General features: G+C 40.9%; 1 protein-coding gene and 1 non-coding gene across 2 annotated transcripts; one reads left to right on the plus strand and one right to left on the minus strand.

The window, feature by feature from the left end:
• Window positions 1-1,958: 1,958 nt before the first annotated feature.
• RpS27 (ribosomal protein S27) lies at window positions 1,959-23,659 on the plus strand. The gene is made up of 4 exons (XM_080266121.1): window positions 1,959-2,033; window positions 5,615-5,723; window positions 16,438-16,548; window positions 23,540-23,659. Exons 1-4 carry the CDS (start codon window positions 2,028-2,030, stop codon window positions 23,566-23,568), a joined length of 255 nt encoding a protein of 84 aa, XP_080122247.1. The 5' UTR covers window positions 1,959-2,027; the 3' UTR covers window positions 23,569-23,659.
• LOC145391560 (5S ribosomal RNA) lies at window positions 4,364-4,482 on the minus strand. Its single transcript, XR_013895878.1, has one exon. It is a non-coding gene; the product is annotated as a 5S ribosomal RNA (ribosomal RNA).
• Window positions 23,660-24,270: the final 611 nt, after the last annotated feature.

Consider the following 24,270-nt stretch of genomic DNA (forward strand, 5'->3'; position numbering starts at 1 on the left):
CTCCTCGTACGACGGGTAGGCTCACGGCCACAGCCAAAGTACACTACGTACCAGGGTAAGGCGACCCAAGGCTCCGGCCTCAGGACGTACTGGAGAGGACACGGGCTACGTGAGTCCTTCTCCAGCCTCTTCCCCCTGTGGGAGCCCTTCGTCACCACCCGGGAATATTGCCCCGGAGGTGTCGCTAGAGTGGTGGCAAGGCCCGATATCGGACCTACCTCCTACGCCTGGGAGATCCTTGTTCCTGCCCGAGTCCCGACGGAGAAGTTGCCGCAGCCCAGCCCTGTCGGCACCTCTCCCCATAGGCGCCCGCAGTCCCAGGACCCCCAGGCCAGACCCACCGGCTCCCGACGAAGGCGACCCAGGCTTCCTCACCCCGCGGAGCCAGAGACGACAGGCCCGACTCCTCCAGCTGTTCGGCCCATTCCCGAGGGCCACCTCTCAGGTCGAGGCCCCCAGACAGGAGGGCCTCCCTGTACCCCACCGACGAGGCTCCGACTCGAGGGCCACCTCTCAGGTCGAGGCCCTCAGACAGGAGGGCCCCCCTGCATCTCACCGACGAGTGTGACCCGGGCAGTGACTACCCTGCGGGTAATCCCTTGCCCTCTGCAGGCCGGGTTCCCCTAGGGTTCTCCCCTCACGCCCCTGTCACGGAGTGAACATTACCCAGGAGATACAGGTAAATAGTGACGCCCCTTGTGCCGAGAACAAACCAGGGGAAACGACAGTGAACAGTGACCGAGTGAAGACCAGTGTGAAACCAGTAACAGTTACCATTAGTCCAAAAGAACTCAGTGCCCAGCAGGACAGAGAATGAACCTTAGAGTAATTATATGAGTCCCCCCAATAAAAGAACTTTCTGTGAATGAATAGTCTAAGGTGCGCGGGTAGTTTAAAAGCCTTATGTGAAAGTGTCGCCGCGACTAAGTGACTGTGTCAAGTGTCGTGATCCGTACCCTGTCTTATTTATAGTAGTATTTCCCCTACAGACTTCCAATCTTGCTTATTCCCTTTGTTGTCGACTCAGTGTATATCCTGCCTAAAAGTGACATACGGATAATAACATATATAATTCAAGACATCCATTGTATGGTGTGCTAAGCGTGACTGTATCTTGTGATGCTGAAGATTAACTCTGTGTCCCTGTCCCCTGTATCTCAAATATCACTCTGTGTTTTATTGTAACGGTTAGAATTAAGGCAATAGATGTGTTAAGGTATACTGCCTGGTTTTAATGTCCTGTTCCTTTGTGGGTGCTTTACTTCCGGTCCAGAAAGAGGACCCCGCTTCAGTCGCTAGTGTTTTTAGGACGAGAAGTCGCCTTAAAAACACCAGCATAATATATATATATATATATATATATATATATATATATCCTACCGTTGTAATGTAATAAAAGTGTCTTTATCTTCCATCAGGAGGTAACATCAACGTGAATCGAACCTTATCGTTTTCACTTGTTGAATTTTCTCTTGTTACCATACGCTGCCATACAACCCATGTACAACACTCATATAATATCATAATGTGGCGTCATGTGACCACATCTGCTTCATGTCAAGACGTGGTGCAAAAAGGCAACAAGCTTGCACAGGTCTGTCGCACCATGGAAAATGCCACATTTTGCATGAATAAGAATAATTAACTGAAGAACGTAATAAACATGCCATCTGTTTTGCATGTGACTTTGCTGTATGAATAAGATTCATTAACTGTATACGTCAATCATACATACCTAATTAAATAAAACAATTAAACAAAAAAATACGGTCATACGTGCAGTTACGTAAATGTTGCCATAACACAGGGAGCCACGAAGGATATGAATAAACTGCTATAAAAGCTTATTATATAGTGATCAATTTATGCTTTGGGAAATTGTTTGATTTTACATATGCAAAATAAACTGATTAAATTGTGCAACCAGAGCGAGGTGGTGGGCTATTGCCGATGCGCATGTCGACGCTCTCTCGTTTCCACCACACTCAAGCAGGTTCTTTTCGTGCCCTTAGAGGAATACACTAAACATGCCTGTGAGTTTTCAATCTTTGGTGACACTTTGTGACGTTGTTTGGTTTCATATAGATTCATTGGTGTTATATAAGGGTGAACGAATGCTCCGAGTATCTATATATCGAGATTCGTTGTAATCTATAAGTATATAGATGATAAATGTGATTAAGGAAGTGTAAGGAGTCAGCGTGTGTGTACTAACGTGGTAGCGGCCATCTTCACCATTGGCTTTATAATATTCTGGCATATCCTCCAGAAAGTATATAATGACTTCACGTAAAGTGCGATTGATACTAATTTTGAGGTCGGGCTAAATGCACATTACGAAACGTGTAAAGAAAATAGTTGTTGAGCGGCCTAGCAATTGATAAGGGATGGCGGAGTGGTGGGGGTCCTGACACCAGGTGGTGTGTTAGGGATGGGGTTAATCTGTAATGACTTCCCTATTTGCTTCAGTATGAGTATTTATTTATGTGTGTGTATTAATGCTACTTTAACCCTTTCAACTCGATGAAGCAATTTAAATGCTATCGTACCCTCAGAATTTTTATTCAATTTCGGCACCAGTCTGATTCATTATCAGAGGTCTTTTCTTTATCTAAATGTTGTGTAGCCAGTACCATATTAAGCCATTTACTGGTCACACCCTAACATGTTAAACACCACTGCACCTAATGTGCCCTAATTAGAAGTAAGATGGTGGGGGGGAATGCCATGCCAGATTTATTCAGTTTTTCCAAAGTTTAGGGAGCCAGGACACTATGTTTATTGCCCTATATTTCAGATTTTGTTGAAGCTTCAGGTAGTGTCCTGGTGTAGTCACAGAGGACAATACAAACAGTTTCAGGCAAATGTATGGTAAGAGCTTCCATTACTGATTGATGGAAATTTTGGATGAACTGCAGGGGGCCTCCTGGTGTTGTATACAGAAAGTTCTCCTTGTTTGAAATCAAGGGTCTGGGGGCAAAGCCTCCTGGTAAGGATGACGTAAATTTTGAGGAAAAAACAACATTCATCCCTGGCCACCACATTAGTTTGAACATGGGAGATGGGTAAGATCTGGACATAATGGACTAACTAGACCTGCGTCCAATATCGCCGAAAGGTTCCATGAGTTAAGGTTAGCTGGAGTGGTAGGTTTCCTATAAGGGAAGTGTATGCAGATGATAACTGGATTGGTGCTGGCTTCTGCTCATGCATGAACAATCTTGTGCATGCAGTCTAGGATGAAGGAGTACTTTCTGCATTGGGGCACTGTGCAAACAACACATAACAAATATGAAAATTTTATGATGGGGATTATCTTCTTTTGCATAATTAATGTATGTCTCCCAAATTCTGTAGTAACAATATATGTTACTAAAGAGCACCAAGTTTGGTTTAATGGCATCATACTTAGGGCAGTGGGTTAAATTAGACTCAAAACTCATTTGTCCTCAAATTGTTCTGATCACTTTCATAAATAGGGGTGAGTGAGGGGTAGTACAGCAGTATAGAAATTAAAAAAAATATCATTTTCTGACATGGCTTTACTGCATTATGATGGATATTTGGGGGGTTATTGTATGGTTATGCTACTCTTGTCAGACTCGGTAGATAAGAAAAAATATACCACTTTGATGTAAGCAGTATGGTATCTCTGGTTTCTCCGGCAGGAATCCCAGCATTCCTGTCCTGAGTCCGCTGAGCTTTACCTCAGAACACGCACTTGAGGTGCAATCCTTTAGGAAATTACTCCCTTTTTCCCCTGCAAACCTAATTCCAGGTGCTAGTGTGCATGTCCCATAAAGGGGAAGATTTTGACTATATTCTTATATTTAAAAGTTTTTATACTGGACTGTAAAATTAATGTGTGAAAGTAATGCAACCATTTTGGAATTTTTATCCTTTGTTGCACCCATGTTTAATTTTTTCCAATAATTTTTTATGTATTTCAATTGATTTTTTGATTTTTGGCTGACTTGCAGGTTGATTCAGCTCCAAAGTTAATCCCTCACTAATCATTTGGCCTTGCGAACCTACCCTTATTTGGAATTTTTGTCGTTTATTAGTCGTGGTATTTTATTTTTTCACTAGGGTGCAATTTACCCCTATTTCGAATGATTTAGAGATTTATTTCCACAGAACTAGGGTATCAGATAAAGTTTGCAGTTCTGAAAGGTAATGGCTGGCAAAAAATTTTCGTCACTTGTGAATGGGAGCTCTCTTGCAGTTTGTCCAATTCATTCATTCATTCATTGCCAGACGCCATGTATCCCAAACGGGGTGGCCAAGGGCTTAGAGTTAATTGTTTTACAGGGAGGGGCACTAATCCTCCACCAACCCCACTTGACACGTAGGGAGAACATTATGCCAACAGCATCTGGTGTTCCCAGGCGGTCACCCATCCAAGTACTAACCAGACCCAACGTTGCTTAACTTCGCTGATCGGACGGGAAGCGGTGTACTCAACGTGGCATGTCCAATTGCTGTACTGTAATTTCAGGTGTATCATGTATCATAGAAAATGCATTGGCAGTAGTGCAAATTATTAGGAAAAGATTACTTTCTTAAAGATATCTGTAAAGTAAAGAGTGGAGATATTAATGTACCTTAACAGTATTTCTAAGATTGTTATAACCGCCAAGCTGTTATGCTAAGTAGAATACGGTACTGTATACTGGAACCCAGTTATCATTCATTGTTCAGGTGCAAATTTTTAATTTTATGCTGTTCTTGTTGTGCATATCAGTAGACCCATTCAGGCTTGTTATGTCTGTTTTGGGGGGAAAGAATATGCAAAATTAAATAGGAACCCATGTAAATTCAAATCTCTTAGATGAGATTAACATGGTTCCTGACAGTTGTTTTGGTCAGAGGATGTCTTATTTTATTCTTGCTGTAGCCAGATGATTTTATTTAGCATAGGAAGCTTTTAAATGGTGAGGATATATTAAACTTTAAAATGGTGAGCATATATATTGCTTTAATAAATGTTTTCCCTTTACAGTATACGGGAGATCATTTAAGTCAGTAAAATAATATGATGGTAGCAGGAATAAGGTGGAAAATATCCTTGGGCCAAAAAGGCTAACCACTGCCTCCTCATCAGAGCTTGTGATAGTTGGAGGGGGAGTAGGAGGATGGAAATGGTGCCAGAACACCAGGGCCTGGATTTACTAAACTTCCATAGGGAAGATACAGACAATTCTTTTGCAGAACACCAGGGCCTGGAATAACTAAACTTCCATAGGGAAGATACAGACAATTCTTTTGCATCTCATCCAGATGCAGAAACCATTGCTACTGTGGATTTACGGTACCATACTCGCCAGTCCATTGTCAGTGTAGAGCCAGGTACTGGTATCTCTGCAAGTGCAGGGTATTCCATACTGTAGATTAGTGAATAGATATTTGAATGTGGCATAAGTGATACCTTCTAGGTGGCTTTTTGATTATTAGTGTTGGGTACCTTAGTACTAATATCACTTCAGTTATTAGTCCAGCTTTGAGTATCTAAGTTTGTTGAGGCGAGGTTAATTGAAGTCAGTGTTTATAGTTGTGGAGTTCAGTTCCATATACAGTACTGTACAACCTTATTAACACATGGTTTGGTTTGCAGCTTGCCAAGGATCTCCTGCACCCCTCACCTATTGAGGAGAAGAGGAAGTGCAAGCTCAAGCGACTTGTACAGCACCCCAACTCCTATTTCATGGATGTCAAATGCCCAGGTATGATTCATATAGGTGCAGCGTATTAAGGAAAGGTTCCTTAGATACAGTATTGTTCACCAAGACTTGAGAAAACATGGTAGCAGGCAACTAGATTGTTTTGGGATCATCAGCTATCAGGAAGATTATATAAAAACAGATCGTGGTAGGCGTATTGGTTACCAGTTAACACCTCAATCTCATGAGAATCTACAAAGGAGATGGGTGTGATGAACTGCAGGCTACTGGTACTTTTCCTTTTCAAAATCATCACTCATACTAACTGATTTTATCTTACAAATGTGTACTCCTACCCACCCACCTCCACACAACATGCAGTGTACTCTGCAGTCTTAATATATATATATATATATATATATATATATATATATATATATATATATATATTTATATATATATATATTTATATATATATATATTTATATATATATATATATATATATATATATATATATATATATATGCTAGGAAGAAGGAACCAAAGGCCACAGGCCCACAATAACTATTCCTTCCAAGAGAAAAAATACAAGAGAGAGCTAAATTCAAGTAGGCTAAATCAAGGAATGGTATTTGTCATTCCTTAGAAAGGGGTTGAGTTAGCAAGTGGGAGGAGGATGAGTGTGGTAGAGAAAGGTGGCAAGGGGGGGGGGGAGTCAGTGGGTAGGGAGTTGGGGCTTGTGTTCACTGATCTAAGCTGTGAAGCTGAATATTACTGAGACTTCTTATGGGATTAAGATGTTTGGGTGTAGATAGATATAGATAGACTAGTTTTGGTGCAGAGAACAGTTTAGCCAGAGCACAAACTTGATTAATGCAAAAAATTACTTAGAACAATTAAAGTCCAGAAAAATGGTTTGGCACTTATATTTTATGTGGGGGCGCCCATCACCTGCTCACTCAGTGTAGTGCTGCCTTATGGTCTCGACACTGAGCGACAAGCCGAATGGTTACTTGTAACCCAGGAAACCATTTACTACGGTGGGTGGTAACCATATAACCAAATTACGATGCCTGGTGATTTGGTGGGTAATTAAGGTGCTCCAGTCGGATTGAGCCTGTGCTGGTTTATATCTGTATGGGGGTTGGGGTTTATTGCTCACGTTATGCCACTTAGGGATGAATGAGGCTGGTCACTCTAATCTTAAATGTCAGGACCAACTTCCCTAATTCCAGTCTCCTTTGCTGCTCATGGGGCAACACAGGATTAGATGATGAATGAGCAATGGTATGAGCTTTCCTACTATCAATGAAATCATGTAACTGCAGTCGTGTTATTAACCCCTACACCGCGGGCATGTTCACCGATGTTTTGCGTGTGCCGCGGGGTTATTCGGGCTCCGACAGACTCTCAAAAGATATTTGCCAAAAATCAGTTATTAGTCCTTGAATATTAAAATTATATATGCTTATGGCACATACCTTCAGCTTTCTCCTGGAATGTTTGTTGAGCCTTCGTCAGTTACCGTAGGACTTGTGGAGACCTCTGAAGTTGGGTAACGAAGTCTCCACTTTACACTTCCCGACAGCCCGTAATATGATTACCACAGCCAGATATTAACATTATAAACACTACTCTATGATTTTCAAGTAGTTTGGGATCCATACTCCAAAAAAAAAACCACTGTGAAAGCAATGAAAATTATGAGCGCGTCTGACCGCCGCACTTGCGCTAGTTCACTCTTGGTACTCTGTCATTTATTATTCATAAAACCCCTCACACTTTATATTTCTATTATTGTATAACACTTATATATATCTACAGTCTTTATCCATAAGTTTCCTTCAGTAGTATTAGTTTATTGTCACTGCAGGGATTCAATTTCTTTCAGTAAAATACGTAGCATTCACTTTCTCGTCCTGTATACTAGCATTGAGAGTGAATGTCACTTTCATCTTCTCTCTCATAACTCATAGTATTCAGACATGCTAGAGTGAAACTTTCACTTTCATTACTCCTAGGGTATATACTCGTATTCTTATAATACTACTCATTTGCATTTCTGTTTACGTTCTCTATTTTATTTACGTTATTTACATTTCTATTTTATTTACACTGTGTTATGCACTGTCACTTGAAGTAACTTATAAAACTATTTTCCATTGTTTATTTACACTGTGTTATGCACTGTCACTTGAAGTAACTTATAAAACTATTTTCCATTGTTCACTTATATTTACATTCATTACTTTCACTTGCTGTTTACACATTATTTACAATTCCACTTGCACTGTTTTACTTAATAGAAAGATCGTAGTCACTCTTTTATCAATTGTCAGCCCTTTTCCTCTTTCCACACGAGGTTTAGTAGGGGGTAAAGGTCACAGGGCCCTTTGCATGGGGGTGAAAAAGGCCCTGAAGTCAGCAAGAGGAACAGCCGTACCTCCTCTTCGGAAGATGAGAGAGAACTGATAAGGGAGGGCTGGCCCGGGTAGAGGCCTACTTAGGGGATATTCAGTACTACCAACGTAACTCTTGAAACAGCTATGTATTTCACTGAAATGATTGGCAGGAAATCTAGACAATACATTATAAATTAGGTAGTTCCAGGTGAATGTAAATATCACTTAGGCTTCTCCCTTCCCTCCTTATATGTATATTTATTACGAAAATAGATTATATGGCATATTTCAAGGGGAAAAAAACAGCGAAAATTAGCGAACGAGTGCACGTGAGGTGTTGTCAGGTGATAATTAGCCAATTCCAGGTGTATGGCACTCTCACTTACCTTATTTCTTTCTTGTATATATTATTGGGTATAAGAATAGAGCATAGGGCTTATTTCAATGGATGAAATCAGTGAAAAATTCCAGGGAAGATTTACTTAGCGTAGCTTTCCGGGCAGGCGAGAGGATAGGGTTATGGAGGGGGGGTAGGAAGGGAAGTCAAGAACGGGGAGAAATGGCTAAATTGTCAACAGTGGATGGAAGTACAGATGAGATTAGGAGTGCTGACTAGTGTTGGACATTGGCAGTACTGATAGATGATACAAGCCCCCACTTGGAAGCCCGGGTGAATTCAAAATAACACAGAATCACAAAAGCGACGCCCCGCGGTATGATCCCTTGCTCCCAAGCGTCACGAAAGTGACGCCCTGCGGTTAAGGGGTTAAAGGTTTTCTCATTTCATTCCTGGTAACAAGTATTTGTTATAAATTTCCCTACTGACACCAGCATAAATGTCCCTTCGTTCATCCACCTTTTTAGCCATTTATTCATTTGTGCTCTTGAATAATATGGTGTATACTGTACCAGAACTGTTAAGTTGATGTTCCCTCTTTAGGAGGAGGGAGAGATTATCCTTTTGGTTAGTATGAATATCATTGTGAATGTTACATTGGTTTGTCTGTCTGTCAGTCAGTCTATCAGTCTGTATCCGTTTTCCTACATGTAGGCTAGTGTTAACGGAATTAGCAGCTGTAAAGTTTATCTTTGTTAATGGACAAGCAACATAAAACCCATTCATAGGTGGTATGAGACTGAAAAAGCTTCAAAGATAGCTGCTTGTCAGTTGATAGAAAACATAACATTTCAGCATTTTGGAGCTGTGGACTGGGAGGCCCTCAGGCAGTACTTCTTTGATTTTCCCTGGAATGATTATTGCTTCCATGGCCGTGAGCCATCTGAGTGTGCCTTGCGCATTACAGAGGTTATTCTCTCGGGCATGGAAGCATACATTCCTTTCTCATATCCTTTGACTAACGCAAGAAAGCCTTGGTTTAATCATGCTTGTTCTAATGCTGTCCGCAACAAGGAGAAGGCCTACAAGAGGTACCGGAGCCAACCCACCCCTGAATCACATCGTCTTTACGTTTCTGCCCGGAATCGTGCTAAGTCTGTTTTTCGCTCTACTAAAAATAATTTCATCCATACTAAATGCTCTCAACTCTCCAACTCGAATTCTTCCCGCTCATTCTGGCACCTTGCCAAAAATCTTTCTAACAACTTTACCTCTTCATCCTTCCCTCCTCTTTTCTACTCTGATGGTTCTGTAGCTATTTCTTCTACTGATAAAGCAGATCTCTTCGCACAGACTTTCTCCTCCAATTCCACCTTAGACGATTCCGGTGCTGTTCCTCCATCACTTCCCCCCTCTGACTTCCTCATGGCTGACATTAAAATGTCTTCAGTTGATGTATTTTCTGCCATCACTGGCCTCAGTACTAACAAGGCATATGGGCCTGATGGGGTCCCTCCTGTTGTTCTCAAGAACTGTGCTTCTGTGCTTACACCCTGCCTAGGCAAACTCTTTCGCCTTTGTCTGTCAACTTGTACCTTTCCTTCTTGCTGGAAGTTTGCTCTCATTCAGCCAGTCCCAAAGAAGGGTGACCACTCCCAACCCTCCAACTATTGTCCAATTGCTCTAACGTCCTGTATTTCAAAAGTTTTCGAGTCAATTCTTAATAGAAAAATTTTAAGGCATCTTTCCTATCACAACCTTCTTTCCGATCGTCAGTATGGGTTCCGTCAGGGACGCTCCACTGGCGATCTTCTCACCTACCTTTCAGACTCCTGGTCATCCTCCTTTCGGGACTTTGGCGAAAGCTTTGCCATTGCACTTGACATCTCAAAGGCTTTCGATCGAGTCTGGCATAAATCTTTAATTTCCAAACTGCCCTCCTACGGTTTCTATCCTTCTATCTGTGCCTTCATCGCTAGTTTCCTTTCTGGTTGTTCTATAGCCGCTGTTGTAGACGGCCATCGTTCTTCTCCTAGATCTATCAACAGTGGTGTTCCTCAGGGCTCTGTCCTATCACCAACTCTCTTCCTTTTACTCATCAATGATCTTCTAAGCTGTACATCTAACCCTGTCCACTCATACGCTGATGACTCCACCCTTCACCTTTCCATTCGGTTCCCGCAACGCCCATCTCAACAGTTTCTTCAGCAAACAAGGGATGAGGCTATGGCACACCTAATGTCTGACTTGGCTCGTATCTCTGACTGGGGTAAAAATAATATGGTTGTCTTTAATGCATCTAAGACTCAGTTCTTACACCTATCAACCCGACAAAATCTTCCACAGGTATACCCACTAATGTTTAATAATATTCAGCTTAATCCTGCATCATCCTTGAACATGCTTGGGGTTTCATTTACTCGGGACTTATCTTGGAAAAATCATATTACATCTCTTGTAAAATCTGCTTCCAAGAGATTGGGTGTGCTAAGCCGACTCCGCTCTTTCTTTACCCCTGCACAATTGTTGACTCTATACAGGGGTTTTATCCGCCCCTGTGTGGAGTACAACTCTCATGTGTGGGGAGGCTCCCCACATACAGCTCTTCTCAATAGGGTGGAGTCAAAGGCTTTTCGTCTCATTAACTCTCCTCCTCTTACTGACTCCCTTCAGCCTCTGTCTCTTCGCCGCTCTGTTGCATCTTTATCTCTTTTCTATCGCTACTTTAATGGTCACTGCTCCTCTGAACTGTCTGCTTGCATTCCTCCACCTCTACGACAGGCGCGTAGCACCCGTCTGGCAGCAAACTCTCATCCCTTTTCTGTCCAACTCTCTAATGCAAGAGTTAACCGTTACTCCCAGTGTTTCATTTATGCAACAGGTCAGCTCTGGAACTGTCTCCCTCTGTCTGTATTTCCTGCTGCCTATGATCTCCAGTCTTTCAAACGCAGTGTGTCCAGGCATCTCAAAATGATCGGATCTTGAATTTGGCTCTCTATTGTATTTTGTTTTTCTCTTGGAGGGAACTGTTACTGCAGGCTCATGACCTTTGGTTCCTTCTTCCTCGCATTTAAAAAAAAAAAAAAAAAAAAAAAAAAAGTGGGACATCCATCATCATCATCATTGCAAAAATAAGTCAGTTTGTAGATTACAAATGGATTGATCTTGCTTGGAACACTATCAGTCAGTAGTGCAAATCTGCACACACACACACACACACACACACACACACTGCTGTAGACAAAGGTAAACAGATAGGCAAACAATCAAGCAAAAAGAAACAAAGACACACGTGCATGCATGGACACATGCACACATGGGTGCATGAATGTTGATGACGTAGTTTCACCTGCTTACACTTTGCAAAAGAGGGTGTAAAACATTTTAATGATGAAGTGTCTGCATATATTGGTCTAGAACTAGTACTTACTATGGACTGACCATGGATGCTGCATGTTAGTGTACAAGAACATATAGGCCATGGGATATGTAGATTTTTCTAAACAAGGTAAAAGATTATTCAGTGTAAACAGGTTTAAATTTGAAAAATAGATATGGTAATGTAGATAGATTTGGTGTTGTCCACCAATTGTGGCATTAGGGGAAAAAAAATTAGTATATCCTTTCAGTCTTAGTAGGGTCTGAAGCTGGCTTTCATATTAAAGAGAATTTAAGTATCCTGTGTCTCATGTAATGTTTTGTATAATAGAAAAACCTCTGACCACCACTTGTATATGAACCATAGCATGTTAACACAACCTTATCCATCCTGAGGCTTCTATCATCAAACCACTAAAGCCAGGTGATCTAAACTCAAGTCTACTATTCATTATGCAATAGCCAGTCAGTGAGTAATTTGCTTTCAACATGCACTTGTCTCCATACAGAATCTGTCACTTCTTTGATTACTGCTTTTTATTCCATCTTCTGTCTGTCATTCAGACCACCATTGATTCATCTGGAGCTTAGGGTTCTGTGGCTAGGTACTCACTTCAGACATTTAGGGTAAGAATGACCAGTTTCTTACCCCTTAGTCAGCATTGTGTGCAGTAAACTCAACCACGCCTTGAAATGCGACCCCTTGTGGTTACGTCCATACGGAGTGCCTTAGTTCACTAGACCTTTAGGCATCTAAAAATTGTCTGAGAACAACAGAGCTAATGCACCGCATTAGTCTGGTACACAGTATTGACGCTCACCCATTCTGTCATTCAGTCTCGCATTGATTCATCTGGAGCTTAGGATTCTGTGGCTGGGTACTCACTCCAGACACTTAGGGTAATAATAACCAGTTTCTCACCCCTTAGCCAGCATTGTGTATAGTAAACTCCAACCACACCTTGAAATGAGACTCTTTGAGGCTACATCCATTTAGAGAGTCTTAGCCCACTAGACCACCAAGCATCTAAAAATTGTCTGAGAACAACAGAACTAATGCATTACACAGTGCACAGTGTTGAGGCTCGCCTGTGATCTCCCTGCTTGGAGCAGAATACAGTAGAACCTTGATATACTGGAGTAATTGGGACCCAAGCTAGTCCAAAAAAAACAAAATTCCGATAAAAGCGACATCTGGTTTTCCATGCTAATCTACAATTTTTCCGATATGTCTGATATTAGTCCAGACGCACCAAAGGTTTTTCCCTGTGGCATCACCGTTTTCACTACCATTGCGGTACTGTACAGTAATGTATTATGCATTCAGTACAGTAATCAAATGGTACCATATATATATAGTAATACTGTACTGTACACTGATAAACATGTCTTTTATTTACCTTATTATGGTGTAACTACATAGCTGAAGTCCATTAGTGAAGTCTGTACAGTCAAGATGATTATACTGGGGAGGTTGGTGATGGACCTGTTAAACTTAAAGGCACTTACAGTAAACCACTACACCATTTTTCCACATTTTTAGCACTTAGAAAATACTGTACTTTATTGTTCCATCCATCCATCATCCAATCCTATGTTTCCCCATGAGGAGCGTAGGAGCCCGGGGTTAGGCAAGTTGGTCCTGACATTTAAGATGAGAGTGACTAGCCTCACTCATCCCTCAGTGGCATTACGTGAGCAATACTCCAACCATCCCTTGGATATAAACCTTCACTGACTCAGTCTGATTGGAGTACCGTAATTACCCACTAAACCACCAGGCGCCAAAATTTGGTCATATGGTTACCACCCAGCGTAGTAAATGGTTTTCTGGTGTACAGGAAACTATTTGGCTTGCCACTCAGTGTACTATAGCGTCACCCACAGGCAGAACGAAAAGGAAATAATAAAGGAAAGAACAACAGAAGAAGATGGAAGGAAGGAAGGGTGGAGGAGAGGAAAGGGCAGACACTTGAGAGAGCAGTACTACATTGAGAGTGAATGGTGAGCACCCCCACCTACCACTTTATTGTTACAATTTTAAACACCTCAGATACTGTACTGTACACTTCATGCACCTTATTATTTACAATCCTACAAACTAAAAATGTTCACTTTGCCTGTGTACATCATCATCATAATTGTCAACATCATTATCATCAGCAGCAGTAGCAGTAGCAACAGCACCAGGGCAGAAGCCGTTTCATAATTTGTAGGGGGGAAAATTGCAGGATGGTAAGAGCACCTAGGAGAATACCTACACTGAGGCACCGTGGGTCAGACAGAGCTGAGACCTGGGTCGAGAGCACGGGCCAGTGTTGCCAATCCCCAAAGACCTCTCTGCCCTACACAGACACTAATATTACCCTACATATCGCTTCATTACCTTAAGGCTCAGGATGAAAATATTATGATATTAGTTGGTACTGTGTTTATTTATATGCCAGTATATAGCAACAACAAAATGTGGTTTCTCTTGTTTAATGCAAGACTAGGGCCTGAGCAGCTGATGCCCTGTCGTCTGCCAGATGCATGAGAAGCATTTTCTATAACGATGGGTGACTTATTACTTATCATTGAAGCAATTTTTCTTTTGACAGTAGACTCTAGACTGAGGGTAATAGAGGATTTTTAAAAGGCAGTGGTTAGGATTATTCTAACCTAACCAAACCACCACACATAATTGCTAACTTCTAGCAGTTTAAGGTAAGTTGTAGCAGTCTTAACTTTACCCAACCTTACCTAACCTGATAACCTGTTTCTAACCTAATTGAACCACCAAACATAACTGCTAAATTCTTACTGTCATAATCCTAACTACTTTTTTTTTTTTTTTTTCTTTTATGAGTATAGTATTTTTTTTTATTTTCTGTATTTATTTTTTCATTCTTATCTTAAATGTCAGGACCAACTGCTTATCTCTGGGCTCCTACGCTCCTCATGGGGCAATGAAGGGTTGGTTGATGGATGGATGGATGGAATTTATTTTTTCGTATTCCTTTTCTGTATACAGTAAAAACCCTCTCATTCAGCATCTGGTCGAAGGGTATTTCCGTTCTTTCAGCGGTCGTCATAAATAGTCTCATTACGAAAGTTCTCTGCTCTTCTGGCACGTATGCTGCGCCGATTGGCACCTGTAATGGGGTCGTCTGCTCATCGTTGGTACTTGTGCACCCGTAGTTGCCAGTTTGGTGCCGTTGGCACTAGATCTAGCACTTTTTACAGTGATTTAGTGCTCTTGATAATTTAGCACCATTAAATATTAGATTCTTATATATAAAGTGCATTTTGAAGTCCAATTTAGCATGAAAATTTGAATAGTTTACTTATAGATTAGAGCATTTTAAACTAGCTAAGCGCTTCTGAAGATTTCTGCATTCCAAGACTGCATGCAGCGTCGGCCATCATGACTCGTAAGTGTCTGGCTTTGTGAGCGGGACCATTCAAAAGCCATGCTATTTTAAGACCTTTCGAAATCCATGTTATTTGAAGGTGTACACGTAAATACACCTAGGTTATGGTAAGTTCATGTGTATTGTATCATTAAATACATTAAATACAAGTTGCTTTTTAAATATTTAGTGCTTTGTTCTGGTCAGTAATACTTGCTAGACACTGTGATTGCATTGGGATGACTGGCCATGATTGCTAGAATCTTTTTGGCAGGATTTTCTGGTCATTCGACAATTTCCGCTCTTGCGACACGCGCTTGGTCCTGAAGATGCTGAATGAGAGGACTTTTACTGTACTATATCATTTATCTTGTGCTGCAAAGTAAGTATCGCTCATGCAAAAAATTAGTAATTACCCCACATTTTGCTAAGATTTTGTAAAATTACCGCTCTCCCCCACAGACCAAGATATGAGGCTGAATTATCCTACAGTGGGTAACAATGAGGCAAGTAGTGATACTGCCAGCCTGCCACTAACCAACGCGCGATCACACAAGCGATACTGACAATACCCTCATATAGATTAGTTTCTCGTACTTTCTCTGGTCCGTGCTGAAGTTGCATTCTCTGGAATTTATTCCAAAATATCAGACATTATTCCAGTTGGCTCCTGGACTCCGATAAAAGCGAATTCCGTTGTAGTGAAGTCCAATATATGTTGAGGTTTTACTCGTACTTTCTCTGGTCCGTGCTGAAGTTGCATTCTCTGGAATTTATTCCAAAATATCAGACATTATTCCAGTTGGCTCCTGGACTCCAATAAAAGCGAATTCCGGTATAGTGAAGTCTAATATATATTGAGGTTTTACTGTATTTAAGGAGAAAGTAATCAAGTGTGATGTCAAGTTAAGATCATTGATAGTTTTTTACTCACATAATTGAAAAGAAGTTTATGTATTAAGCCCATGTGTATAATGCATTGTGCCATGTTGCTCAAGGGTTCTCATATGTGTTCCCAGGATGAGAATACCTACTCTTCTTGGGTAAAAATAGAAAGGTAGATTGTTTATTACAGTTCTCTTACAGACAACTTTATTTGAATGAGTGACATGCTTCTTTGAGACTATAATCATAATTAATGGCAGTTTTTTACAGATGCACCTCTTGATCTGAAACATGCTGAATGGTGCAGGCACTGTACTTTTTCCATTTTTCAAGAGTTTAATGTTAGAATTTTGGTGTTAAAAAAAAAAAAATCTTGTTTCAGGTTGTTTCAAGATTTCTACAGTGTTCTCGCATGCGCAGACAGTTGTGGCTTGTGTAGGCTGTGCGACAGTGCTATGCCAGCCAACGGGAGGCAAAGCGAAGTTAACGGACGGTATGTATGTCCTTCAAGGAGACTAAGATCACAAAACTGTACCTGGTAATGATAGGTTATAAATTATGACAACTTTTCCCTTCAATTGGTAATATAATATCTGGAAAACTGGTAAATCAGCTTGGTAGGTCACATGGAAACTTAAAATCCAGTACCATACAGTAGCAGTACATTAGTTACTGTGGATATAGTGGTAGAGAAAGGAGACCAGATTACTGGTGTCCTCCATTCATTAAAAATCTGTAACAGTTGGACTTGAACAGCTGTAGGTTGAAGTTTGTGGGGGAAACAACTCTGGGGAAGTGAGTTCCAAAGAGATGCAGTTCTGGGAATGAAAGATTTCTAATAGGTAGACGTTCTGCAACGTGACAGTCCAGTCGTGAGTGCCACCAGATGCCCGTGTAGCACAGGGGAAGGCATGGAGAGGTGGCACGGTGGATGCAACTTCATCTGAGCAGTTGCCATAAAAGTATCTGTAAAATAATGCAAGGGAGACAACATTCCTTCTTACCTGTAGGGGAGATAGTTTATTTGTAATAGCAGGGTTATTAATAATTCTAACAGCTTTGTTCTGAATTTTGTCTAGTTTTAGTGCAACCTCTCCACATCCATTCCACAAGAGTGAGCAGTATTCCGGCTGAGAGCATACATGGCTTATAAACTATAGCTAACAGCTCGTTACTGAAGTAGCTACGAAGTCTGTACAATAATCCAAGTTTCTTTGAGGTGGTTTTAGTAAGTGATTTGACATGAGAGGTCCAGCTGAGGGCATTGTTAAGTGAAACACCGAGAGGGCATTGTTAAGTGAAACACCGAGAATTTCAATACTTGTGGAGATAGGAATATTAGTAGCATTGAAGGTAATATAGGAATCTGGCAGTATCTGTCTGTTAGTAAATTGCATATACTGTATTTGGTTTTACTAGCATTAAATGAGACAAGGTTATTTTGTTGCTATTCAGTGATCCTAGATAAGACCTGATCTATGAGGATGGCTGTATTACTTTGTGAATGGGTGTTTAAGTGGGAATGAATTGTGAAGTGTTGAGTCATCTGCATATGTATGGATGGGATTATGGGTGACAGATGAGATCATTAATGTGAATTAGGAGTAGGGTTGGAGCCAGAACTGATCCTTGAGGCACGCCAGTGTTAATTGAGTGGAAATTGGAATGTACATCATCTACATTTATCTATATATCGCTGAGATATGAGGAAACCATAGCAAGGGAGTTCGGATAGCAGGGAATGGTGCCACGATGGCCAAGCCCTGGTTTAATGATGGGTTTTGATTTTTTTAAAAAACAATTTTGATGATATTTTAGTCTAAAATTGTGTTTAGGTTGATTTATAAATTGTTTTTAGATGTAGATTAATGTATTTTAGCCATAGGTGGGGTGAACATGTCATTTTGAGGTACAGTTTACTAAGTTTGATTTTTTCCAGACTTACATTTGACGATTTTCAGATTTTATTTGTTGGTTTGAGTGAGTTATTTACAGGTGTTAAGCTTAGGTTAGCTTCCTTGACAGCTGTTAGGCCATTTAGATTGGCTTTAAACTTGTTTTGGGGCTCAGTTGGGTGGGTTTTGGGCTTGGATTGGGGGGAAACCCAGGGCTGTTAAACGCTTCACATTGCTTTACATGTTAAAAGTACTCCGATATACGATACCCTGCCTAACGATGGGGTTTTACCTAACTAGTTACATCGTTAAACCAGGGTATGCCTGTACTTCGCTGCCAAGCATAGGGCTTTACAGGGCAAAATCTGAGTCTCAGAGACTTTTACTGGATAGCCTAAATACCGTGGAAAGGAAAATACATTTAAGGTGGCAAATCAGATAAAGAGGGAAAATTAGGGATAACACAGGTGAGCAATGTGAAGAATGATGAAGGAAAGGTAGTGGTGAACATTAAAGACACCTGGAGAGGGGATTATAACCAGTTTGCTGAATGAGGAGTTTGACTGAAACAGGGAAGGTTTGGAGTCAGCAGATCCAGTTCTTGGCCCATGGCCTTTGATTGATGCTGCATTGATTAGGGCAATAGACAGGATGGAGATGGGGAAGGCAGCAGTTGTATCTGGGTTGACTGCTGAAATGCTGAAGGCTTCATGAGATAAAGGAGTGAGGTTAGTTACTGATTTGATAAATATAATTACTGTATATATGAGTGTGTTGTCCCAGATGATTGGCTGAAGAGTGTGACTGTAAATGTGTACTAGAGGAAGGTGATACTCCGGAAGGAGGAAATTATTGAGGGATAAAACTTTTGGACCAGAAAGTGAAGATAATGGAGTGAGTTCTAGAAGGTATGATTAGAGAAAGAGTTAATATTTATGAGATGCAGTTTGGGATGATGCTAGGCAAAGGGACCACTAATGTCATTCATTGTTCAGCAGCTTCAGGAAAAGTATATAGGAAAGGGAAGGTATCGCTACCTTGCTTTTGTTGATTTGTAGAAGACCTTTGACAGAGTCCCTAGGGAGGTGGTGAAGTGGGCAGTGAGAAATCTCAGAGTCGAGGAGTGGCTTGTTAGGGTGGTTATAGCTAGGTATTAGGGTGCTTGCACCCAGGTAAGGGCGAATGGAGATTTGAGTGATGAGATTTCCGTGATTGTTGGTGTACATAAGGGTCAGTCTTGAGCCCTGTGTTTATCGTAGTATGGTACTTGAAGCCCTTTCATGTGGCTTCAGAAATGGACTCCTATGGGAGTTGTTATATGCTGATGATTGGTTTTGATTGCAGAGAATGAAAGGGAGGCAGAGGAAAGATTTAGGGAGTTGAGAGATGGTATGGGGCACAAAGGCTTAAGAGTAAATGCAGTTAAAACAAATGATGGTATCTAGGGCAGGTGACCCTGATACTATTACTTTTGTCAAAGAAGAGGGAGAGTGGCCATATGCAATTTGCCACAAGGGCGTGGAAGGTAAATCCATCTTTTGGAGTGTTTGTGATGTGGGTGGGTGCATAAGAGATGTAGTGGTATTAGAGTTAGACTGCGAGATAATGTTGATTTCATGTTTGCGGTTTGTTGGGGAGAGCATGTGGAGATTGTCAGGAGCGAAAGGATTGATCTTGCTGGTGAGGCTCTTGAGTGTGTGGAAGAGATTTTTTATTTGGGGTACTTGTTATGTGCTGGAGGTGGGGCCGGAGCTAGCTGTGTGGCTAGAGTGGGGAGTGGTTGGAAGAAATTCAAGGAGCCGTTATGGTACCTTTCCTGACATTGAGAGGGCTCTCCCTGCATGCTGTTAGGAATGTAATGCTGTATGGTAGTGAGACCTGGGCAGTAAAGGAAGATATTTGCAGGCTCAGATGTACAGAAATGACAATTTTTAGGTGGATGTGCCGTGCATCCTTGAGTTTGAGCCTGGGGGTTGGGGGGGGGCTAGGTTTATGATGGAAGAGTTGAAGTAGGATGGGACTGGAGTGCATTGGTGTTGTGATGAGGAGAGGTAGATTGAGATGGTTTGGGCATATAAGGAGGTTGGGGGATGATAATTGGATGCAGAAAGTCAGAAGCGTTAATGTTAAGGGTAGGGTTGCGAGAGGTAGACCAAACAAGACCTGGGACAAGGTCATTGAGTGTGACTTCAGGGTTAAAGGACTGAATAGGGAAACTGTCGGAGATTGAGCAGCATGGAGAGCCGCCATTAGGTGACCAAGGTCGACACATGCAAGCATGTTGGGGCCTTTAAAACTGAAATGAACTCTTTCATTATGAGGGTCTCTCCTTATATGATTAAACTCATTTGATAGTAGCAAGTATAAACAATAGTTTCTATTGAAGTAGTTATTAACTGTAGATGTATTTGCTTATGATTATGGTCTCTCTTTATTATCAGCATTACGGTACTTTATAATGCAAATAACTTTCATGCCACATCTGGTGTGGAAGGCTTTCTCTAATGATAGAAGTCTATAACTTGAGTTTGAGAGATTGTTCTGAACTCTTTCCCTTTATCCCAGAGTTCTAATGTTATAAGTCTCTTGCTTTAATTTGAGATAATACTGAACCCATTCCTTTTTTCCCAGTGTTCCAATTTTATACTCCATTATAATTAACAAAAGCAAGCAAACCCAGTTTGTATGCAGTGTTGGAACCGTTTTTCCCTTGTAATACAATTTCTTTGCATATCAGTAGACCCATTCAGGCTTGGTAATGTCTGTTATGAGGGGAACATATATGCTATATAAACTAAGAGTCATTGGTCATTCTAATCTCTCAGATTAGATTTAACATGACTCTTGACAGAAGTCTTTAATGTGGGTATGTTTAGCACAATTGCCAAGAAAACATTGACCAATCTCATCAAATTATGATGGGTCTTTCCACTAGGGTAGGGTGATATTTGTATTGTGGAGAGATTGCAAGTGTTTTAGTGCCCACACTAACTTATCAGTATGGGTATTAGAGAGAATGTAATTTTGACTATCAGAGAATGTATTTTTGACAAGATTGAATTAGTAGTAGTAGTCTAGTAACCCTGGTCAGTCTGTCTGAGCAGATTCCTCAACTGCAGGTAAGCAAACGCCCCTGCAGGACAGTCCTGTGCAGTGAACTGAAACTTGCTTATGACAATGCCTTGCCACAGCAAGGCATGGGGAAGAGTACCGGGTATGGAGGTTTCGTTCCTGGGTGGATGCTGCATTTGTGTCTCCACTCAGTTAACAGGGACACTGTACTAGGCTCCACATAGCCTCATTGCAGTATTTGATTATGTGGTTACCACTGAGTGTTGTAATTGATTTCTTGAGTTACATGAAACCATTGGGCATGCCACTTGGTGTAAAGTCACCTAAAGGCAGCACTACGAGGTCTGTCCAAAAAGAAACCTTTTTAAATAGTGTACTAACTAACTGGTGTTGCAAGATTGTGTTGAGAGCACTGTATGGTGGTGACTTTGGGCTTTAGAGTCTAACATTATCTGCATCATGTCACAACACTTATTCATCGATTTACACATGCTTAAGTGAATGTGTTTAGTACACTTGGCAATTTGAACAATGAAGGATCCTGAAGAGCAACATGTTTGCATGAATTTGTTTCAGATTGGGAAAACCTGTTAAGAGACTTTTCAGATATTGCAACAGGCATATGGAGGAGGATTGTTTGAGTCTTATGCCATGTCACATGTGGTTCCAGTGGTTCAAATCAGGAAGGGTATCCACTGAAGACGTTTCCAAATCTGGCATTCCTTCCATGTCAACAGATGTTGATCACCTTGAGAAAGTGCATGTTGTGATCCATCAAAGTCGTTGCCTGACTGTCTGTGAAGTGTCCGAAGTAAAAGGCATCTGTAGAATTTCATGCTACGTGATTTTAAGCAAAAAAAACTGATGATGCATTGTGTTGGCACAAAATTTTTACGATGTCTGCTGACAGATGAGCAAAAAGAGAATTGTGTCAGTCAGTCAGGAGCCTTTTGATTGTTTGAATGCTGATGAAAACTTTCTGAAAAATGCCACAACAGGTGATGAAATGTGCATGTATGGGCGCAATGTCAAAAGGCAGTCGCTGCCCTGGGTCGCAACATTGTCACTGCGACCAAAGCAAAGCACACCAGAGTCGCTCAAATGTGAAGGTGAATATTTATTTTATTTTATTTTTTTATTTTTTAAATTGGAAGGGCATAATTTATCATGAGTTTGTTCCTTGTGGTCAGACAGTCACCAAAGTTTTACTAGGATATCCTGAAGCATTTGAGGGAGGAAGTGTGAAGGGAGAGTCCTGAGGCAAGGATGAATAAAGCTGGATGCTGCACCGTGTCAATGCACCTGCTCACATGTCACTCCTTATCCACGGCTTTTTGGCGAAGCACAAGACGGCTATTGTCCCCAGCTGTCCTACTTTCTGGATTTGGTCCCTGCAAAGGCCCCATCCCCCAGCACAAGTACCACGATGATTAAGTGATGTGGCTAGTGTTAGACTAAACCTCAGAGTTGCCGCTATGCAATGCTTCCATTGTGATCATGTTAATCCGGCTAGTTGGTGCACTGTTTAAAAAGTTTGGTTTCTTTTTCGACAGGCCCTGTACATTTGAGTGAATGAATGATGGGTGACCCCACCTACTTGCTGTGTAGCAGGATTGTAAAAGAAATTTATGTTTGAGGGTGGGAGGAGCCATGGAAAAGATGAAGATGGTTTGATTGTGACAAGTGAATTTGTGGAGGCTCATTATAATGTGAACCCGGCTGACTGCAGGCTGAAGTTGCTTTTTCATGCTGTCCACCATGCACCTCCCAGAGGATAGGAAAGAAGTTGCAAGTCATTTGTATAATGGGGCAGTAGAGCCTTATGGCTATATTGATGCCACTGTGGGAGATGTCCTTCACCAGCATCTGCCAGAAGTATTGCAAGAGCCATATAATAAAATGAAACATATAATTAAGGTTTATGTTTTGGGTAGGTGATTGTGACATTGAATGATAGGTGAATTGGTAAAAGTAAGACATTACTGGTTGTCTGTGGGTAGCATTATTTTGTCATACCATATGTATTATTGCATTGATATTTACATGTTTGACTTGTGAATGACAGAACTAAATGTATTGAGTTGCATTTATGCTGTACTTTAAACAGTGAAATTTTTAAAGTACAGTTCTTTGTTAAATTGAATGCAAAACAAGTTAGATATATTGAGTCTGATTATGCGTCAGTGAGATTTTTTGAGCCAACAATAAAAGATTTCCTACTTCTAGTATACTTTTGTCTTAATAGTTTGGGGAAGGCTGTAGGAGGTTATGAAGAATTATCTTTAGTCTTGCATTTCATTACTCTAAAGTAGACTCTTTGATATCCACCTTAACTGATGGAGCTTGGTAATAGCCAGATGAAAGTAGGGAAGCAATCAGATTTACTGTTTTTAATAACTTAGTTTGAGAGAACTTCCCTCAAGCAGGTTACTGCCTGGATGTAATAACAGGGTTTAATAGGCAATATTTTATCATTCACCCGTTACATATAATTTACAGATTTTCATTTTGTTCCAGGTTGTTCGTTCCGAAGGAAGCAAAATTGAAGTATGTGATGTGAAAAAAAAATTCCCTCCCATTGGTAACATCCTTTCTGTCATATGTACTAAGACGGCAATAAATGTTTCTTTGAGAGGTGACAGTTCTTTCATCTTACATATTTGTTATATGTTTAGTCTTTAGACAAGATGCATATGTTGACTGATTAACTTAAGGCACACTATTTATGGATATCAAATTTGGCACTACCAGTTAAGTGCATAACTTAATTTTTTTCATCGTCATTTGAATTGGGTTTTGTGTATTCATCCCATTCCTTTACCATAGGAGGCTCTCTACAACAAGTCGGCATGCACCAGCAGTGCCAGGTGATGCGATTGCCATTTGCCTAAGTCAGTACAAAGAGGTAAATTATTTTCAAACCTTCCCAGCTCAAACCCTTTCTTTAAGAAAGCATTAACAACACATTGATATAAGAGTAGTGAGCATTCTTCCCCACTGACAGGTATAAGGGGAAATTGAAAATTGTTTTCAGCGTGGCAATGACTTTTTTTCTTCTTCTTTAGTAGAGCATTAACAACACACTATATGAGTAGTGCGCATTCTTCCCCATTGACAGGTATGAGGGGAAAGTGAAAATTGTTTTCAGCTTGGCACTGACTTTTTTATTTTTTAATACCATATAGAATACAGTCTTAATCTTCGAAATTAGCATTTACAGCACAGTGTGCTTTGACACAAAGATGGAT

The sequence above is a fragment of the Coenobita brevimanus genome, chromosome 18, assembly GCF_032717465.1.
Source record: "Coenobita brevimanus isolate Jiangsu-jjx chromosome 18, ASM3271746v2, whole genome shotgun sequence".
Taxonomy (NCBI): Eukaryota; Metazoa; Arthropoda; class Malacostraca; order Decapoda; family Coenobitidae; genus Coenobita; species Coenobita brevimanus.